Source organism: Hippoglossus hippoglossus, chromosome 22 (assembly GCF_009819705.1).
Source record: "Hippoglossus hippoglossus isolate fHipHip1 chromosome 22, fHipHip1.pri, whole genome shotgun sequence".
In the NCBI taxonomy this organism is placed as follows: domain Eukaryota; kingdom Metazoa; phylum Chordata; class Actinopteri; order Pleuronectiformes; family Pleuronectidae; genus Hippoglossus; species Hippoglossus hippoglossus.
The window spans coordinates 15,901,267-15,916,199 of NC_047172.1; the positions used below are offsets into that span (position 1 = coordinate 15,901,267).

General features: G+C 43.0%; 1 protein-coding gene across 3 annotated transcripts in view; it reads right to left on the minus strand.

The window, feature by feature from the left end:
* zdhhc14 (zinc finger DHHC-type palmitoyltransferase 14) overlaps positions 1 to 8,142 on the minus strand; it is a 46,932-nt gene extending 38,790 nt beyond the window's left edge. Inside the window, exons 1-2 of one of the 3 annotated variants that reach the window (XM_034575434.1) lie at positions 7,549 to 8,142; positions 6,667 to 6,961 (exon numbers count right to left, since the gene is read on the minus strand). In XM_034575434.1, coding sequence (XP_034431325.1) covers positions 6,667 to 6,908 — 242 coding nt within the window. In that variant the 5' untranslated portion in view covers positions 6,909 to 6,961; positions 7,549 to 8,142. Of the gene's footprint in view, positions 1 to 6,666; positions 6,962 to 7,548 lie in introns of those variants that run through there. The other 2 variants (XM_034575435.1, XR_004612614.1) reach the window with 2 other exon arrangements.
* Between the last annotated feature and the right edge of the window lie 6,791 nt (positions 8,143 to 14,933).

Here is a 14,933-nt window from a genome sequence, read left to right on the forward strand (position 1 = left end):
TTCCTGGTTCCAATGAGCATTAGTGACGAATCAGCTTCTTGCTTCCACAGCAAAACAGACACAGGCAATAAAAGTCTCTGACAGAATGTCCAGTGAGGAATTAAATTCACATCCAAAAACTACTCACATCTTGAACAACCCAGCTGAGGCTAGCTGATATTTACACATTATTATACAGTCAAGTAAGATATTCATATGCATTATATAGTATTATATGCTTGTATGTTCTCTTACGTGAAAAAACTTCCATTACCAAACCAAATCAAACGAGGCATTCTACTTCAAATCTTAAATATATTGACCACTTGGCTTGAGAGGAATGCTTTTCTTTGAATGTTTGTGTACCATGGGTTTGACTGTTAAAATGAGGACAACTCTTTCGCAATACCTCTATATACTAAATTCCGCAAAACTAATATAGTGCAAGAAAGGTCACCATTTCACTGTATGAAATTTGACAACAGGAGAGCCAAAGGACAACATTTTTGACAGCTATTGTATTCTCTGAAAGAAGCAGCCATACCCTGGGTTTTCTCTTTTCTTTTCTGTTTTCTTTTCTATTTCTACAAGAAGATAGGAACTTAACCTTGGTCTACTAGTCCACTTACAGTGTTCTTTAAAAAGGCCAAATAATTAAATCTGTGGACAACAAAAAAAAAGATTATATCAACTCTGAGTTGTACTGTTCCATTAAGATACAATATCTTACAACTTCTATAGCACGTGAGTTACCAGGATTACCTGCTAGGTAAATGGAGACTAAAGATTAGGAGGTTTGTCACAAGACTAGATATCAGCTTTTGAGATGATTAACTGATCTACATAAAAGTGAGACAGCACACTTTGTTTCTCTCTCTTCTTTGTCTTATTGTGTAGCCTTGTTAGATTTTATATCTGTCTGAATGCAGCAATCTTACTCTCTTAATATTTCCTCAGAGTTGTAAGTCTGACATTAGGGGGGGGGGCATTTAATAAGCCGTAACTGATCTGTTTTGCCTCGCCTGCACATTTAAGATTTAAGGTTAATAAAAGGAACAATAGCACACAAGCTAAACACACACATCAGGAAACCTCTCTTTATCCTGTCAAAACTATGACTAGTGCAGAATGCTGAGTAATGAAGATAAGGATTACACAAGGGTGTGAGCAGAAGGCAGGAATCCCTCTACCGATTACACCCAAACCTTAAAAGACGTTGCACTTGCAGAACAACTACTGTCCTCCAACCAAGTATTACACTGTTTACATTTCAAGGGGGTTAGTCATGCAAGTGAATGCAACATTGCTTTTTTAAAAATTCAAATTAGGAACCTGTTAACCTGGAAAGCAGACCAATCTGCGAACTTGTGTTCACATGGGACTGGCTGCCCTCCCATTCAGACTGATTTCGATTCGTCCAGAAAATGGTCCGCCCAATCACAGCCATGTATGTTCAACGGGTTTGATACAGTGACAGAGGAGTGGCGCCACAGCATTTTTGTTAACACAGATGGCTGGAGCTGATATGAAAAGGTCTTTTGAATCCTTTATCGAAACTGTATTAAATGAACTGAACAGTAACTTTTCTTTAAAAGAAATACAAACAACTGCTGCACACTCGGTATATATTTTGTAACATAGCGCTGTCACTCTACACTATGTGACACATTTCTTCACTCTGATAGTTGTAGGTCTACTCTGCAACCCTTGATAACTCCCCTCGAAAATTAAATGTGAATAGCAGATGCGACAAGATGAGTGCACCTGCCAACGTGGGTCTTTTTTTTCAAATATCTTTTTTATATTTTTAAATATCTGCCACAATTAAAATGTGGGCTATCTCATTTGACAGTGAAACATGTTCAACTTGTCATTATACTCCTGGCCACTTTGGTGTATTTTTTATCAAAACTTTTGAAGAAGCTGCTCCTTTTTGTTACTTCACAATTAGCTGCAGTTATATGTTAAAACTACCAGTAAAGATTTAAGGTCTTGAGAGTGTAAAATGATCTCCAAATGTTTTAGAGGAGAAAGTTTTATTATGGATATGTTGACGGTTTCATTTTGAATTGTTCTTGGTGGTTTACAGTTAACGGTTGGCTGGCAAGTGACAGATATCAATGAGAACTTTTTTTCAAAATGTACATTCATAATAAAAACTTAAGCACATAACTTTAAACAGCAACAGCCAATGAGGACATTCCCAACCAATGGTGTAACTTCAGTCACATGGTAGAACGCAGTTGAACAATGGTGTTTTTGATCATGAACTCAACTCTATCACTCACTCCCTCCAAAGGTTTTAGAGGAGAAAGTTTTATTCTGGTGGGTAAATGTGACTGGTTCCTGGGCATTTTTCTGTGCAGTCACCAAGAATGTTCTCCCTGAATCAATCCTAGCTGGAAGCACACACTTCCAAAACACTGTACTGCTCCAAACAAGCTGCGCAAATAAGATGGTTACAGGTTTTACTGAAGGACATAAATCAGATGCGACTAAATGTGCAGGACACTTAAATCAAAGCGTAACGCAGCCAGAATCAGGCTGTAGCCTTCACATGCCCATAATCAAGAAGATTTGTTACCGTGATCTCCTGCAAACTTGAGTTTTAGTATAGGTTCATTATTGAAGAATATAAGCATTTCTACAATGTAACAAATGATCTGTACATGCAATGTATAATGCCGTTTTTTTGTTTAGCAGTTTTGCAAGAAATAATTCTCAAGAAACCACAGTGAAGGAGGAATGAGCTGCAGCTGACAGGCACAGTTTGGGGGGACTCAACCATCCAACATGTTATCAAGGTAACAACCACCCCAGACAGTTCCTGTTGTATGGAAAACACTCAACAGTTTACAGTGACGCACAGTAAAATCAAGCGGTTAATCCAAATATATGGAAATTAGGAAAATTCGAGCCACTGAAAACCTGAGCATGCCTGGTGGTGCCAGCATTGTGTATTTAAATACATGCTTGATCAGTCCAATTCTAAACTCAATTAATCAATCACTCAGTCATTACATCCCTAGAGGCTCAAGTTTGCTCCAAGGATTGCTTTCTTGATTACAGTTTTTATTATAATATCTGAGCCTGAATTGACTTCATCAGATTTTTTTGCTTTAGCCAATCATCTGTCCGAAGAAATTAAATTTACTATCGGAAAGTACAACATAAATGCAGCCATTTCATCTCAGCACTTTAAAAAAGACACATGTAACAACTATTCACTGCTTAATCCCACAGCCCAGTACTGGTGGCGAGTACATTACACCTTAGTTTTGTCCACATAAAAATATAATACTAAAACCAAAGTGTTTGGCGTCCTCTCTGCTCAAGTTCTTGCGATCAATTTTCACATTAAAGAAAACGGCGTAACACAACACCACTTCAAACATCTGCCCATGTGAACTTTTACGAGGCAAAAGGGAAAGATGGCAACATGTGCAATAGCAGCACACATGGACGACTGGAGGGAGCCAGCAACAGAATAATAAACAGAGCAGAGTCTGCTGGTCACTAACAGGGTTTATTGTGCATGGCTGAGCACCCCTTAGACAGAGACAAAGAAAACAAGCAACAAGAAATATGGAGATGTAGAAAGGTCTCTGCTAAATGTTCTGTGCATGTCTCCATCCCTGAGCACTCACCATCTGTTGGCTCTTTCTGGACGCCACAGACAGATGTGAGAACATAATAGGATACATGATAGAAAGAAAAGACAGAAGACGGCCCGAAAAACTGAAGGCGTAACTGTTCTCCAGTACGTAGAAGAACACACCTAATCGAAATGCATTACAGTTAATGACAACAGAAGCCAATGAGCCCGTCTGCTGACTATCCCCCCTGTCCGATAAATGTCTCCTTTAAGCTGACGGGAATCGGGTGGGGGGGGGAGACTGAGAGAGGAAAGTCAGGAGGACTCGGCCCGCTTGGGGGCATGGACTGCTGAGCAGGGCGGACAGTGCAAAGCTGAAACGTGGCTTTGTGGTTACACGGCGTTCCTGAAAAATGTCCCCTATAGTGACAACAGAAAGAGGACAGTGCACTGGGCCTGGCTCCATCGATTGGTCACAGTGTAGGAAATGAAGCTAACTGAGGGGGGGAGAGAGGTATCATCAGGAAGCATCTGGCATCCTCCATGTGGGTACTGAGGAACATCCAGATTCAAATAGCCACTCCTGCAAATATGTTTCCCAGCCATTTCAGTATTTTTATCAACTGTTCCGTATTAAAGAGGGCCGGAGGTTGAAGGCTGCCACGGCCTGTCTCCAACAGTCTGCCCTTTGGTCATGGGTTACGTCTGTATCTCTGCTGAGGTGACAATGTAGTGAAAGACAAAGTGGTCAGAGGTTACCACTGATAAAATGTGAAGCATTTATCTGGACTTCACAATCGCAGCATCCACAAGGCTTCTAACGTGCAGTGATTTGCATTGGGTCACATCAATGTTTTTTTGTATTTATAAAATTGACCCCTTTAAGTCTTTATTGCTAAATGTAACAAAAAAAAAATGTAAAATGAAAAAAAGTACAGTGCAGTAAATTTTCTACAGGCTGCACATTCATGGATATTTATTTTATTATTTTTATTTGTTTATTTATGAGCGTGTTTGTTTTATTATTTTACTTTTGTAAAAATTACTTAGGTAAGAAAGACTCAGTTAACCAGGGTTGAGTTAAAAAAAGAAATATTAGTTTGATGTGTTTTGTTCCTTGTTTCCACTGTACCGAAAACAAACAGTGACCACAAAACCGAGGGACGTACCAAGTCGTGATGTTTTGTGTACGTTACAGCCCTCCAATTTAATCAATTAAGTCATTGGTCAATAAAATGTAAATTTCCAATGGTTGCTGTGAATAGTATTTTTGGACATATCAGTAATGTTGTACTGAACTATATTATGTTGGAAGATGTTTACAATATTTTGCCCATTCCCATTACACACACATAAGGGGCCATCCGTTATAACATCACCACCACTGACCACAGCCTAAATAATACACAAAGTAGACAACAAAAACTAGAAAATAGAAAACCGTTGAACTCATGCCAGAGGTGTTGGATTGCACTAGATTTTACGCGTGTCCCTAATAAAAAGGTGCCAGTGAGTGTGTATCATTAATGCACTGACTATCTTTACAGTGCAGATACAGAACAGCAGCCATTAACCACTGCACGTATTTCTGCCTGTTAAGCTCCCTCTGGCTCCGAGGCCCTTTAACCCAGATAACACACTGTCCAATTGAACGACAAATTCCATGATGAGGCAGGATTCTTATCTAGTATAGATGAGCCATGATACATGTCACAAGGATTACTCAGGGCTAATGAGGAGAGGCACAATGCACCAGTTCCTGCAGTGCACTCCAGTGATTTAAGTGTTTAGGTAAGGGTCTACAATTCTGTGTTGTGCAGTGAGCCAATGTAGGATATCTGGGATGAGGTGAAGATGAGGGGCTGGATTGTGACAGTATGGAGGAGAGCATGCGGTCTGTTGATTACAGGTAGTCCAACCAGTGGGAGAAAGACAGACGGCTGCTTTGGGGATAGTGGGACGGTAATTAAGGCGAGTGTGAGTGGCCCACATGTGCACACTAACACTACTCTATAAGGAATTCATGACTAATCAAGAGAGAAAAAATACTAAATGGCGCTAAGGTGGAACATAGGGTTGGTACTGAAATCTGGAGCCTTTTGAAATAGTTGCCGTGCTTACAGGCAACATAAACATGATGCCATGAAAAGCACATCAGCCGGGCAGTGTGGGCGTCCCTGGCCCAAGTGGTGGGGAGGAGACAGGTGATGACAAGTTTGGAGCTGGAGTATTTTGCTGTATTAGGTACAGAAACTGTTATTTGGTGTTAAATTATTGCAGTTGGGCTAGGTTTTATTTATTATGTGTAAATTTCCTAAGAGTTTTGCATTATACATTTATGTTAAGTACAATTAAAACAATTTGCAATAAAAAGGTATTTCTCATTGACGACTGTTGTTTATGATTTTAAGGGGGAAAGCAAGATTTCTGGCACCGTTTAGGAATCGATTTCTTAAGTAGTAGCACTGTTATCGGGAAAAACCCAAACAATGCCCGTCCCTAGTGGGGGCAGCTGGTTCTCTGGAAAACTATGACACCAAATGATAATTACAGTTAGAGGTTAAGCCTCTATGAACTTAGTATCGTGTCTAGGAGAAACTATCAAACATCATACATGAATCCACTACAGATCAGCAACCCTGCAGGTGGTCGCTGGTCTGGACTCGATGCCTTGCTGAATGGCACCTCAGCTAGCACCGAACACTGCCTGCACCCTTAGCTGCAAGGGCACATGTGTATGTATACAGTATAACCAACAACCTAACAAGTCAGGAAACCCACACATTTTACAGAACAACCACAGTTTCCATCAGTGGCAGACTGTGGCAAAACACACCCCCTCCACTTTAGTGAGTTGTCTTTTTCAATACTTCCTAAAAACAGAGATGTCAAATCCCCATCCAGTTGTGTTGACACATCCCTGAGCCCTGAGGAGATCACAGGAAATACACCAACTCCGCAGTGATGTCAGGGCCACTGACCTACATCGAAACTTGGTTTTCCTCCCTCCTCTGGACAGCTGAGCCTCATGAAATGAAATCCTTAATCCACCCTGTCAGTGAGCTCAAGCAGATGGGAGCAGGAATACTTACTCGAAGGTGAAGAAGAGTCCACAAGTCACCAGGATGAGGACGAGGGTGAGGTAGAAGACCCCCGTCTGCTTGGCCATCATAATCCTGCCATCGCAGTAAAACTTATTCCGACCTGGGAAGGACTCCCACTTCTTCTTCTTCGGGGTCCTCTTCTTGTAAGGGGTCTCCATTGGCGTGGAGCTGCGGGTGCTGATCTGACTGTACTCGCACTCTCTCATGGACTCAGACACCCCGAGATGCATCGATGGCCGATTAAAATCTCCACAGCTGAATAAATCCGGGGGCAGATGCGCCTCTGCGAAGACAAACACAAGCAAATCAGTGAAGCAGACGGCACGATCCGCCGGGACAAATGTCTGTGGTGCAGGAAAGTTCATCAAAAGTGAAACCCCACTTCCTGTTGAAAGGAACGTCCACGTTACATTCGAGTAGTTTACCGAGGAGTCACTTAACCTCAAAGTGAGTTCAGCAGAGCTACTAATAAATGCGGTTCAGCAGGTTATGCTAACCTCACGTTAGCTAACTTGGGAAATAACTTCACTCACACATACACACACCACAGCGTCCTTTGTTAGCGCCCTAGCATCTGAGGCAATCTTTAATGTTGCTAACACGAGCTAACCCTGCTAGCAAGTTAATTAACATTAGCGCGCTGGCCAAGTTGTGTAATTAAGAGCTAGCTTGTTGGCCGCTTCACTTCACCCACACAACCAGTGGGTCCGTGCACTCGGGTGATTCGACTCGCAGCTCCAGAGGAGACCCGAGAAACGAGGGTTGGAATGTGCGGCTCTGTCTGTCAACCAGCGCCGACACAGAGGCTCCACATCCCGGCTGTGCTCGCCAGCTGTGGCCGCCGAGGCGACAGTCGGAGCGGTGTCTTACCGAGGGAAAGGTGGTCGTCGTGTCGGGGTGTTGTCGCCTAGCTGCTCCTGTCGTTACCCGGGTTTGTTGCGAGCCGAGGACGAAGCGAAGAAGAACACCATGGTTGGAAGTTGAAATGGCGAAAAAAAACTGTTTTGAAAACAGCCGCTCGTCGCCGAAGAAGAAGAAGTTGGTTTTTTAAAAATCCAGAAGGGGGGATCCGGAGAACGAGCACACGGCGGCGGGGAGCTTCTCTCAGGCGGGCTCCAGCATCCTGAGCGCCCGCTGCTGCTCGGGAGAAAACACCAGCTCACAGCCGAGGGTCCGAGGGTCTCACAGCGATGAACAGCGACCAGCCGCCGGGGATCAGCATCACTCCACCGCGGTACTGAGGGAGAAAAGTTGCAGCAGGAAGGCCGGTGGACAACCCTCCGTGAGTCCCCCTCCACACACACTGCTGCCCCCTCACAAACAACAAACATCCACACGGAGCTCAGCCTCCCCGGCTCCTCCCCCTCAACCCGGCCGCGAGTCACTGCTGAGGAGGAGGACGGGCTCGTTACCGCGGGTCTCGATCTGTGGTCCGCGGACCTCCAGGCGACCGCGGGAAGGCCTGATGTGACACTGTGGTTTCCGGTGTCAAATCTCACTGCACACTTCAATGTGTGTTTTGAGCTGTAATCCAGATTATGTGACTGTTCTTTGATCAAACACATTAATGCTGGCATTTATATCACATTTATTACCAAATTTAATTTTTTTTAAATCCACATTTTATGGGTTGATCATGTCTCATTACGCCACCTAGTGTTTCAAACAGTCTTGGACCTTAGGCTTACATAAACTGCCTTCAGAAATGCACTGAACTCCCTCTGTGTTTTCTATGGAGGGGGTGCATGTGTGAACGCAAATGTCCGAGTGAGACGCTCCGCGGTTTCTGCAGACATTCTCTGCCTCACAGTAAAATCTGTAGAAAAGAAAAGAGAGGCTGATGTGTGAACACAGCAGGGGATCCCCCGCTGGATTCACTGCGAGCGAGTGTGTGTGTGTGTGTGTGGGGGGGGGGGTTGATGACGCTTCTAAAGCGTGACAGATGCAAAAATGGAAAAAACAAACAAAACTAAAGGAAGTATCTACTGGTGAAAAAGCGGTGACACACACGTAGAAGACACCAACCTTATCTTTGTGGTGATAAGAGCTGACGATGTTTTCCGGGTGCAGTAAACATGATCACGTGATCTCCGCAGCAGAGTTACGTCACTTCCTGTCCATGTCTGCTGCACCAGGCTGCTCCACCTCTCGCCTGAATAACGCAGAGGATTTAACTCGACATTTATATATATATATATATTAAAACGTAACGCCCTCTAATCAAGGGTGGGGGGCCCTGCCACCAGTGACTGCTCAGGAGTGAGAATCTGTGTGCAAGCTCGTTTCATTTTCAAATCTATGTTGAGACTAAACCCCTAAACCACCACATTATCTACCATTCAGAGATGTCCCTGTCCCTCTGCTGTCTCTCACACACACACACACACCATCTTAACCGCTGGCAGCCGCCGGCTCGGGTCCATCGTGCTCCTCAGACACGGTTTAGCTCCAGCTGTCTCAACCCCAGACGCCTGTGCTGGCAGTTCAAACGGCTCGGGACGATCGTGGTCTTGGCCGTCAGGAAACTCCAGAGGCGAGAAGCCTTAACTTCATACGACATTTCTGTCAAAATGTGTGTGTGTGCTTCCACTGGAGTCGTGGCTCAGAGCTCCACAGTATAGACACTAGAAACGTTTGTGGACAGATTCATATTCAAGGCTTAACCCCAATGCCATGAAATAATCCCTGAGTTATTTCTCATATTGCTATACCTTATGATGCAATTTTAGGAAATTAAATATAGATATGATTAAATATACGCAGGAACCATTTAAAAAGATTTACGTCATCAACAATTCACGTCATCAGACAACTCAATACTTCTTGTTCTATTACTCCTGACTCATAGCTCCAGATTCCAGTGATCTTTAATCTACAAACATTGAAAAAAAGTGTAGCAATCAAACAAACTCATTAAGTTTAACTAGTGTAAGTGTAATAAGCCTGTTTTACTAGCAGAGTTTGTTTGATGTGGATTAAAAATACTGTTCTTTACTCAGTATACCATATTTGGCGTTAAACAATAAGGTGGATATAACAGATTGTTTTAAAGAAAGATTAAACAATGTTGAGGTAAAACCTTTTTTACCAGCAGTTAACGTATTTACAGGAACTCATATACGACATGTATCATCAGAATCAGTTGTTCAGCTCAGTTGTGGTACTGCAACCAAAATATCCTCTCCAGCCCAAACATTTTCTTCCCACAGATTAGATGTTAAACTGTGGACAGGACACCAAGACCTCAGACACAGTCAGTGTATATGCTCTGTAAAGTTACATGTTATTCATATAATGCCCTGCAGCACAGACTTGACGGTCGATCATTGAATGACTCAACAGGATTCAGGAACTTAGACAAAAACAAATGTTATTGACAGTAAATGGTTCTTTAAATGGGGGCGCAGTTCTTCTTATTAACTGTGTTTCTACTGAAAACAGACTTGCAGCGACGCAGCCTCACACACACGCCAAGTACAGTTCTCCAGTGATGCAATTTCCTCAGCTGAATGAGCACAGATGATTGCATCATCGGCCTACTGTTCCTCTGTCATCTGTCCTCCTCTTAACACCTACACACACTCACACACACCTCCTCATCGTGCTCGGAGTGGTTTTGCTCATTCACTCCCACAGTCATACAATTAGCCACTTTCTCTGAAAAGAAGTCTGGCTGAATTTCATGTTATGTGAGAGGACTTAATTGTTCAGGCTCACTAAAAGAGAAAGAGACATTTATTCTCCCTGTAGCTTCATGTTCGGCCGATGCATTTGTCCTCGGATAAGTAGGAAGAGAGAGTTCAGGTGTGTTCAGATTGGAAATAGAGCATCACACACACAATAACTGTGTGTGTGATGCATGTGACGTAAAAGGCCGAGTGAGAGCCTCCGGAGTTTCCGCAGACTTTCTCCTTCTGGCCCCCTCGTATAAAGTCAGCAGAAAGTCTGCAGAAGTTGATGTGAGAACACAGCGGGGGATCCCCCACTGGATTCACTGATGATACGTGATGATTGATTGGTGATAAGAGCCGGTGTCGATGTGCTGTAAATACAAATCACGTGATCTCCTCAGCGGAGTTAATACGTAACATCCGGCCTCTGCCTGCTGCACCACCCCTCACCTGAATCCTGTGGAGAATTAGTTGCTGTTGTGAACGCGTCCGAGCAGAGAACCTCCTGCTGCGTTGTGCATGTGTGAAAGGAAAAACTGTAGAGAAGCTCCAGTCCCAGACATCCGGAGATCCTCCGCAGGACATGTCTGAAAAGGACTTGAGATATAGCAGGTCTGTGTGTCCATCTATTTTCTACCCGAAGCTCCCAGTCCAAGCCGGGAGTCTGGCCGGGGGCATGATTGGCCTGCCGGGCATGTGAAGCTATCAAATGGCACATGTTTTGCCTAATCTGTTGGAAAGCTGTGGATGTTGTCAAAGGCTGCTAATGATCTGTAAGCCCTCCAGACTAATTCCTTAACTATGGCCCTCGTTAAATAGCGCCATGACATCTGGCCCGGGCCTCGCGTTTGTGTTGGGAACTGGGCGGACATGATAGGGACTTTGAGTCAGAATCCAAGAACAACACAGGCCTGAATCACTTCCTGCCAAGGCCTCATCCAGGCTGTATTGTTCCGTTTAGAGAGCCGCACAGGATGAGAGAGAATATGATTAAAGCCTCATCAACAGGCCCATGGACAAACTATGGACACAATTAACATGTATGGAGTCTCCCGCAAAACACATTGTAGCACATCTCCGGAAAGGTCTGCATACGCTTTTGTTTTTTACCCAGAACTCATTCATCTACCTATGTTTAGCGGTGAGAGGCAGCAGGGCGGAGCACCCGGGCCGGTGGCAGCCAATAAAGACGGCCGGCTTCTTCTCAGCCACCACATCCATCCTGTCAGAGCTGGATGACTCAGCTTCTCAGAGGCACAGGAGTGTGGGAGGTTTTCTCCTGCGGTCGGCTGCCTACGTGAAACACATCCTCCATCACCGAAACAGTGCAGCAGCCCACTTTCCCTCCCAACTCTGAATGACAGGCTGGAATAGAAAACACTCAACAGCGGGGGTACACTGTACGTGGGCTACACATTCCTGTGCAGAATGTGCAGGTGCGCGCATTTGAAGACAATACAGCTAAGAATATGAATCATTTCTGCTTTCTCCAAGGAATCATTAGTCAGAAGTTGTTGAGACTGTCAGTCACCTCTCTGGTTTTCTGTGATTCATTTGAAGGCGTCAGGAAGATTTTAATAAGATGAAAATGACTGATGGAGCCTCTCCGCAGCCGAGCAACGTTACTGCTGAGAATCCCTCTTTGAAACCCATCCTGTGATGAGGCTGTTTACTGTCTGTGTTGTCAAACCTCAGGAATGCTTTTATTAATGGCAGCTTAAAATAGGACTCAATATTATGCCCACATTTCCCTCTGGCAAAGGAAGAGAGAGAGAGAGAGAGAGAGACATCAAATTCCAACAGTTTGGGATAAACAAACTGAGGGCTCTATCCATAGATGAGCTGAATGAAATGTAGGAGAGTAATTGCGATAAACTCACAATGATCCTCACTTGTAGGATTTGTTTTCCTAGAAACTGAAACAGAGCAGCAGGAAGTGAACCTGCCTCACACACATTTATCAGATCACAGTTCCTACCTGATGTCCGTGTTTACACACGCGAAACAATTTGCACGCCGCCATTAAACGAGGGAGCAATGAGCCAACTGCAACAACAAATAATGGTGATGATAATAAAACAGTGCACTGCCGATTCAATTCTAAGAACACTGTGTTAAGTGAATGTGACAGCGTGCCACCCATTTATCATAATAACATTATCTTTTAATGTGATATTGGGAGAAGTTTAACGAGAGGTTTGTAGCACAGCCAACATTTCTATTTAAAAAAAAAGCTGCAGTTGTTGAGGCTAAATATAATCCAGTCATGGGACCTCACTGTGCAAGTTAGAATCAAATATGATACAAACTGGAAACACACTGAGACGAGCTGCACCCGCTCTGTGGGCACACTCAAATATCCAGTATGAGCTACACTGTTAAAATGTTTAAAAAGTATAACAAGTTTGAACTTTTAAGTACAGGTGAATGTCATTGATTGACAAAATGATATGACCTATTATAACTTGACCATTATAAGAGGGACACAGCTCAGCAAACTAATTACACATGTTGATAATATCACTGGTAAACAGCATTGTAATGGTTATAATATATTTATTTTGTGGGCATATCTGTTGTGTATCTATTAATATCAATATTAAAAAAAAGTGTAAACATGTATTAATACAATCTGTAACTGAATTTGAATTGTGTGTCTCTGTATATGTGCTTTCAGCCTATTTTCAAAGCATTAACTTTACATTAGACGACATTGATCCCAGGCTGTGAACTTGACCTTTGACAGTTTGGGATCAATCAATAGCGACTCTACTCCAATCCAATTTGCCAAATTTAATCTAAATTGGATTAAAGTTGCCCCAGACAAACAAACTCCATGATCACAATACACCAGTTAGTTACAAGAGGAGGCCTCCAGTATTCATAACTGCTTAAATTCACAGAAGTGAATAAAGAATGTTACATGGAGATATGTGACATATTGTGAAATGCTGCACAAAACCGGAAAGGGTTGACAGTGCACTTTGCATGACCCCCAAAATGTTAACACTTTCAAATGACAATGAATAACACAACATAATCTATACCCACTAATAAAGCATGTTCTGAAATTATAACAAATGTAAGAATATAGCGTTATGTACTGAGATGAAAGGAGAAACACAGAACAGAAATAATATCAACATTCTTTTTGACATTAGGTCTAATGAATGTTCTGAATTTTTCTTCACTGCAGCTCTTTCTTCAGAATCCAGCCTCCTCATGGACTTTGGTGAGCGTGTTCAGAGTGTGAGGCTGGTGTGAATCCATGAGGAGGAAGTGTATTGATCCGTCCACATGCAGAGAATGGGGGTGTGGAAAGATCACTGACCTCTTTGTGAATGACGACATCATGAAAACTGATGCTCGTGTTCGTGGTCCCAGGAGAACAGTGATGAAAGCGCTACAGTTCAGATCGAGACTACAACACGAGAACGAATGTAGCAGGGTCGTGAATAAGTGGGTTAAACAATTCATTTTTAACTTCCTGCACATTGTTCAGATGAGCTGCACATCTGGGGTCCGGCGGCTGCATTCAACGTCCTTAGTTTGGAGAAAAAACTAAGTTGTCGAGGGTGAAACTAAATATTGACAGGGTTGTTCAATCATAAGGTTAAAGAGTCTCCTCACCGGAGCGAGACTGAGTTCAAGAACAATCTGAGAGAGTGGGTTTAACAGTGAGTGGGTCCAGGACACAGTTGAAGTGGAAACGTAATATAAACTGTTTCCTCCATCACTCATCACACTCATGTCCCTCTGTTCTGTCTCAACTCTAGAGTCACTGCTGTATCTGCTTTTACCTTCACCAAGGAGGGAATGCTTTGTCCCCGTCTGTTTGTTGATGTTCTTTGTGTTTTTTAGAAGCATTACACAGAAACTACTGAACGGATCCACAGAACCTGAGGAGACAGTGGGACATGGACAAAGGTGCAGGCATTTCTTTTCTTTAACATAAAGAGAACGGGTGGTTTTTAACATTTTCATTCATGGATCTTATATAAAAATCTGGCACATTTAGGGAACCGAAATCTATACGTGTTTGGAATTTGTTCCAGCTTGATTGAATTTGGGCCTTAGAGGAATGCGCTTTACTCAAAGCCATTCCAGTTTTTGTTTAGTTATGTTTCTCCCTCTTTATCTCCGTCTAGTCCGCAGTGTGTTGGTCAGAGCTATAGTGTTCACCTGCAACAGCAATGCTGATAATCAGTCATTTAGAATATTAACATTGACAGCGTCACTGTTAATGTTAATATTCTAAATTATTCATTATAGGAGTATCTAATTCAGCAGTTCAACACCCTAAACCAAAATGATGTATATCAGGTTTGTAACCTTAGAGAGGAAATCAGAGCTGAAAGTGAAGGACTCTGAACATGAGCAGACGTCTCCTGACTCCTGAGAAGCAACTTTGTCTTTTCAGTGAAATATCTGCACTGCTGCAAATAATGTGATCAGACAGAAAACAGCCAGGTTCTCTTATCAAGTGTCCTCTGGACTTCTGTGTGTGAAGAGAAGGAGGAATGTCAACGTAGTGACAGTGGTCAGTTCATCCTGAATGAAAATCAATAACAGGCAGGTCACGTA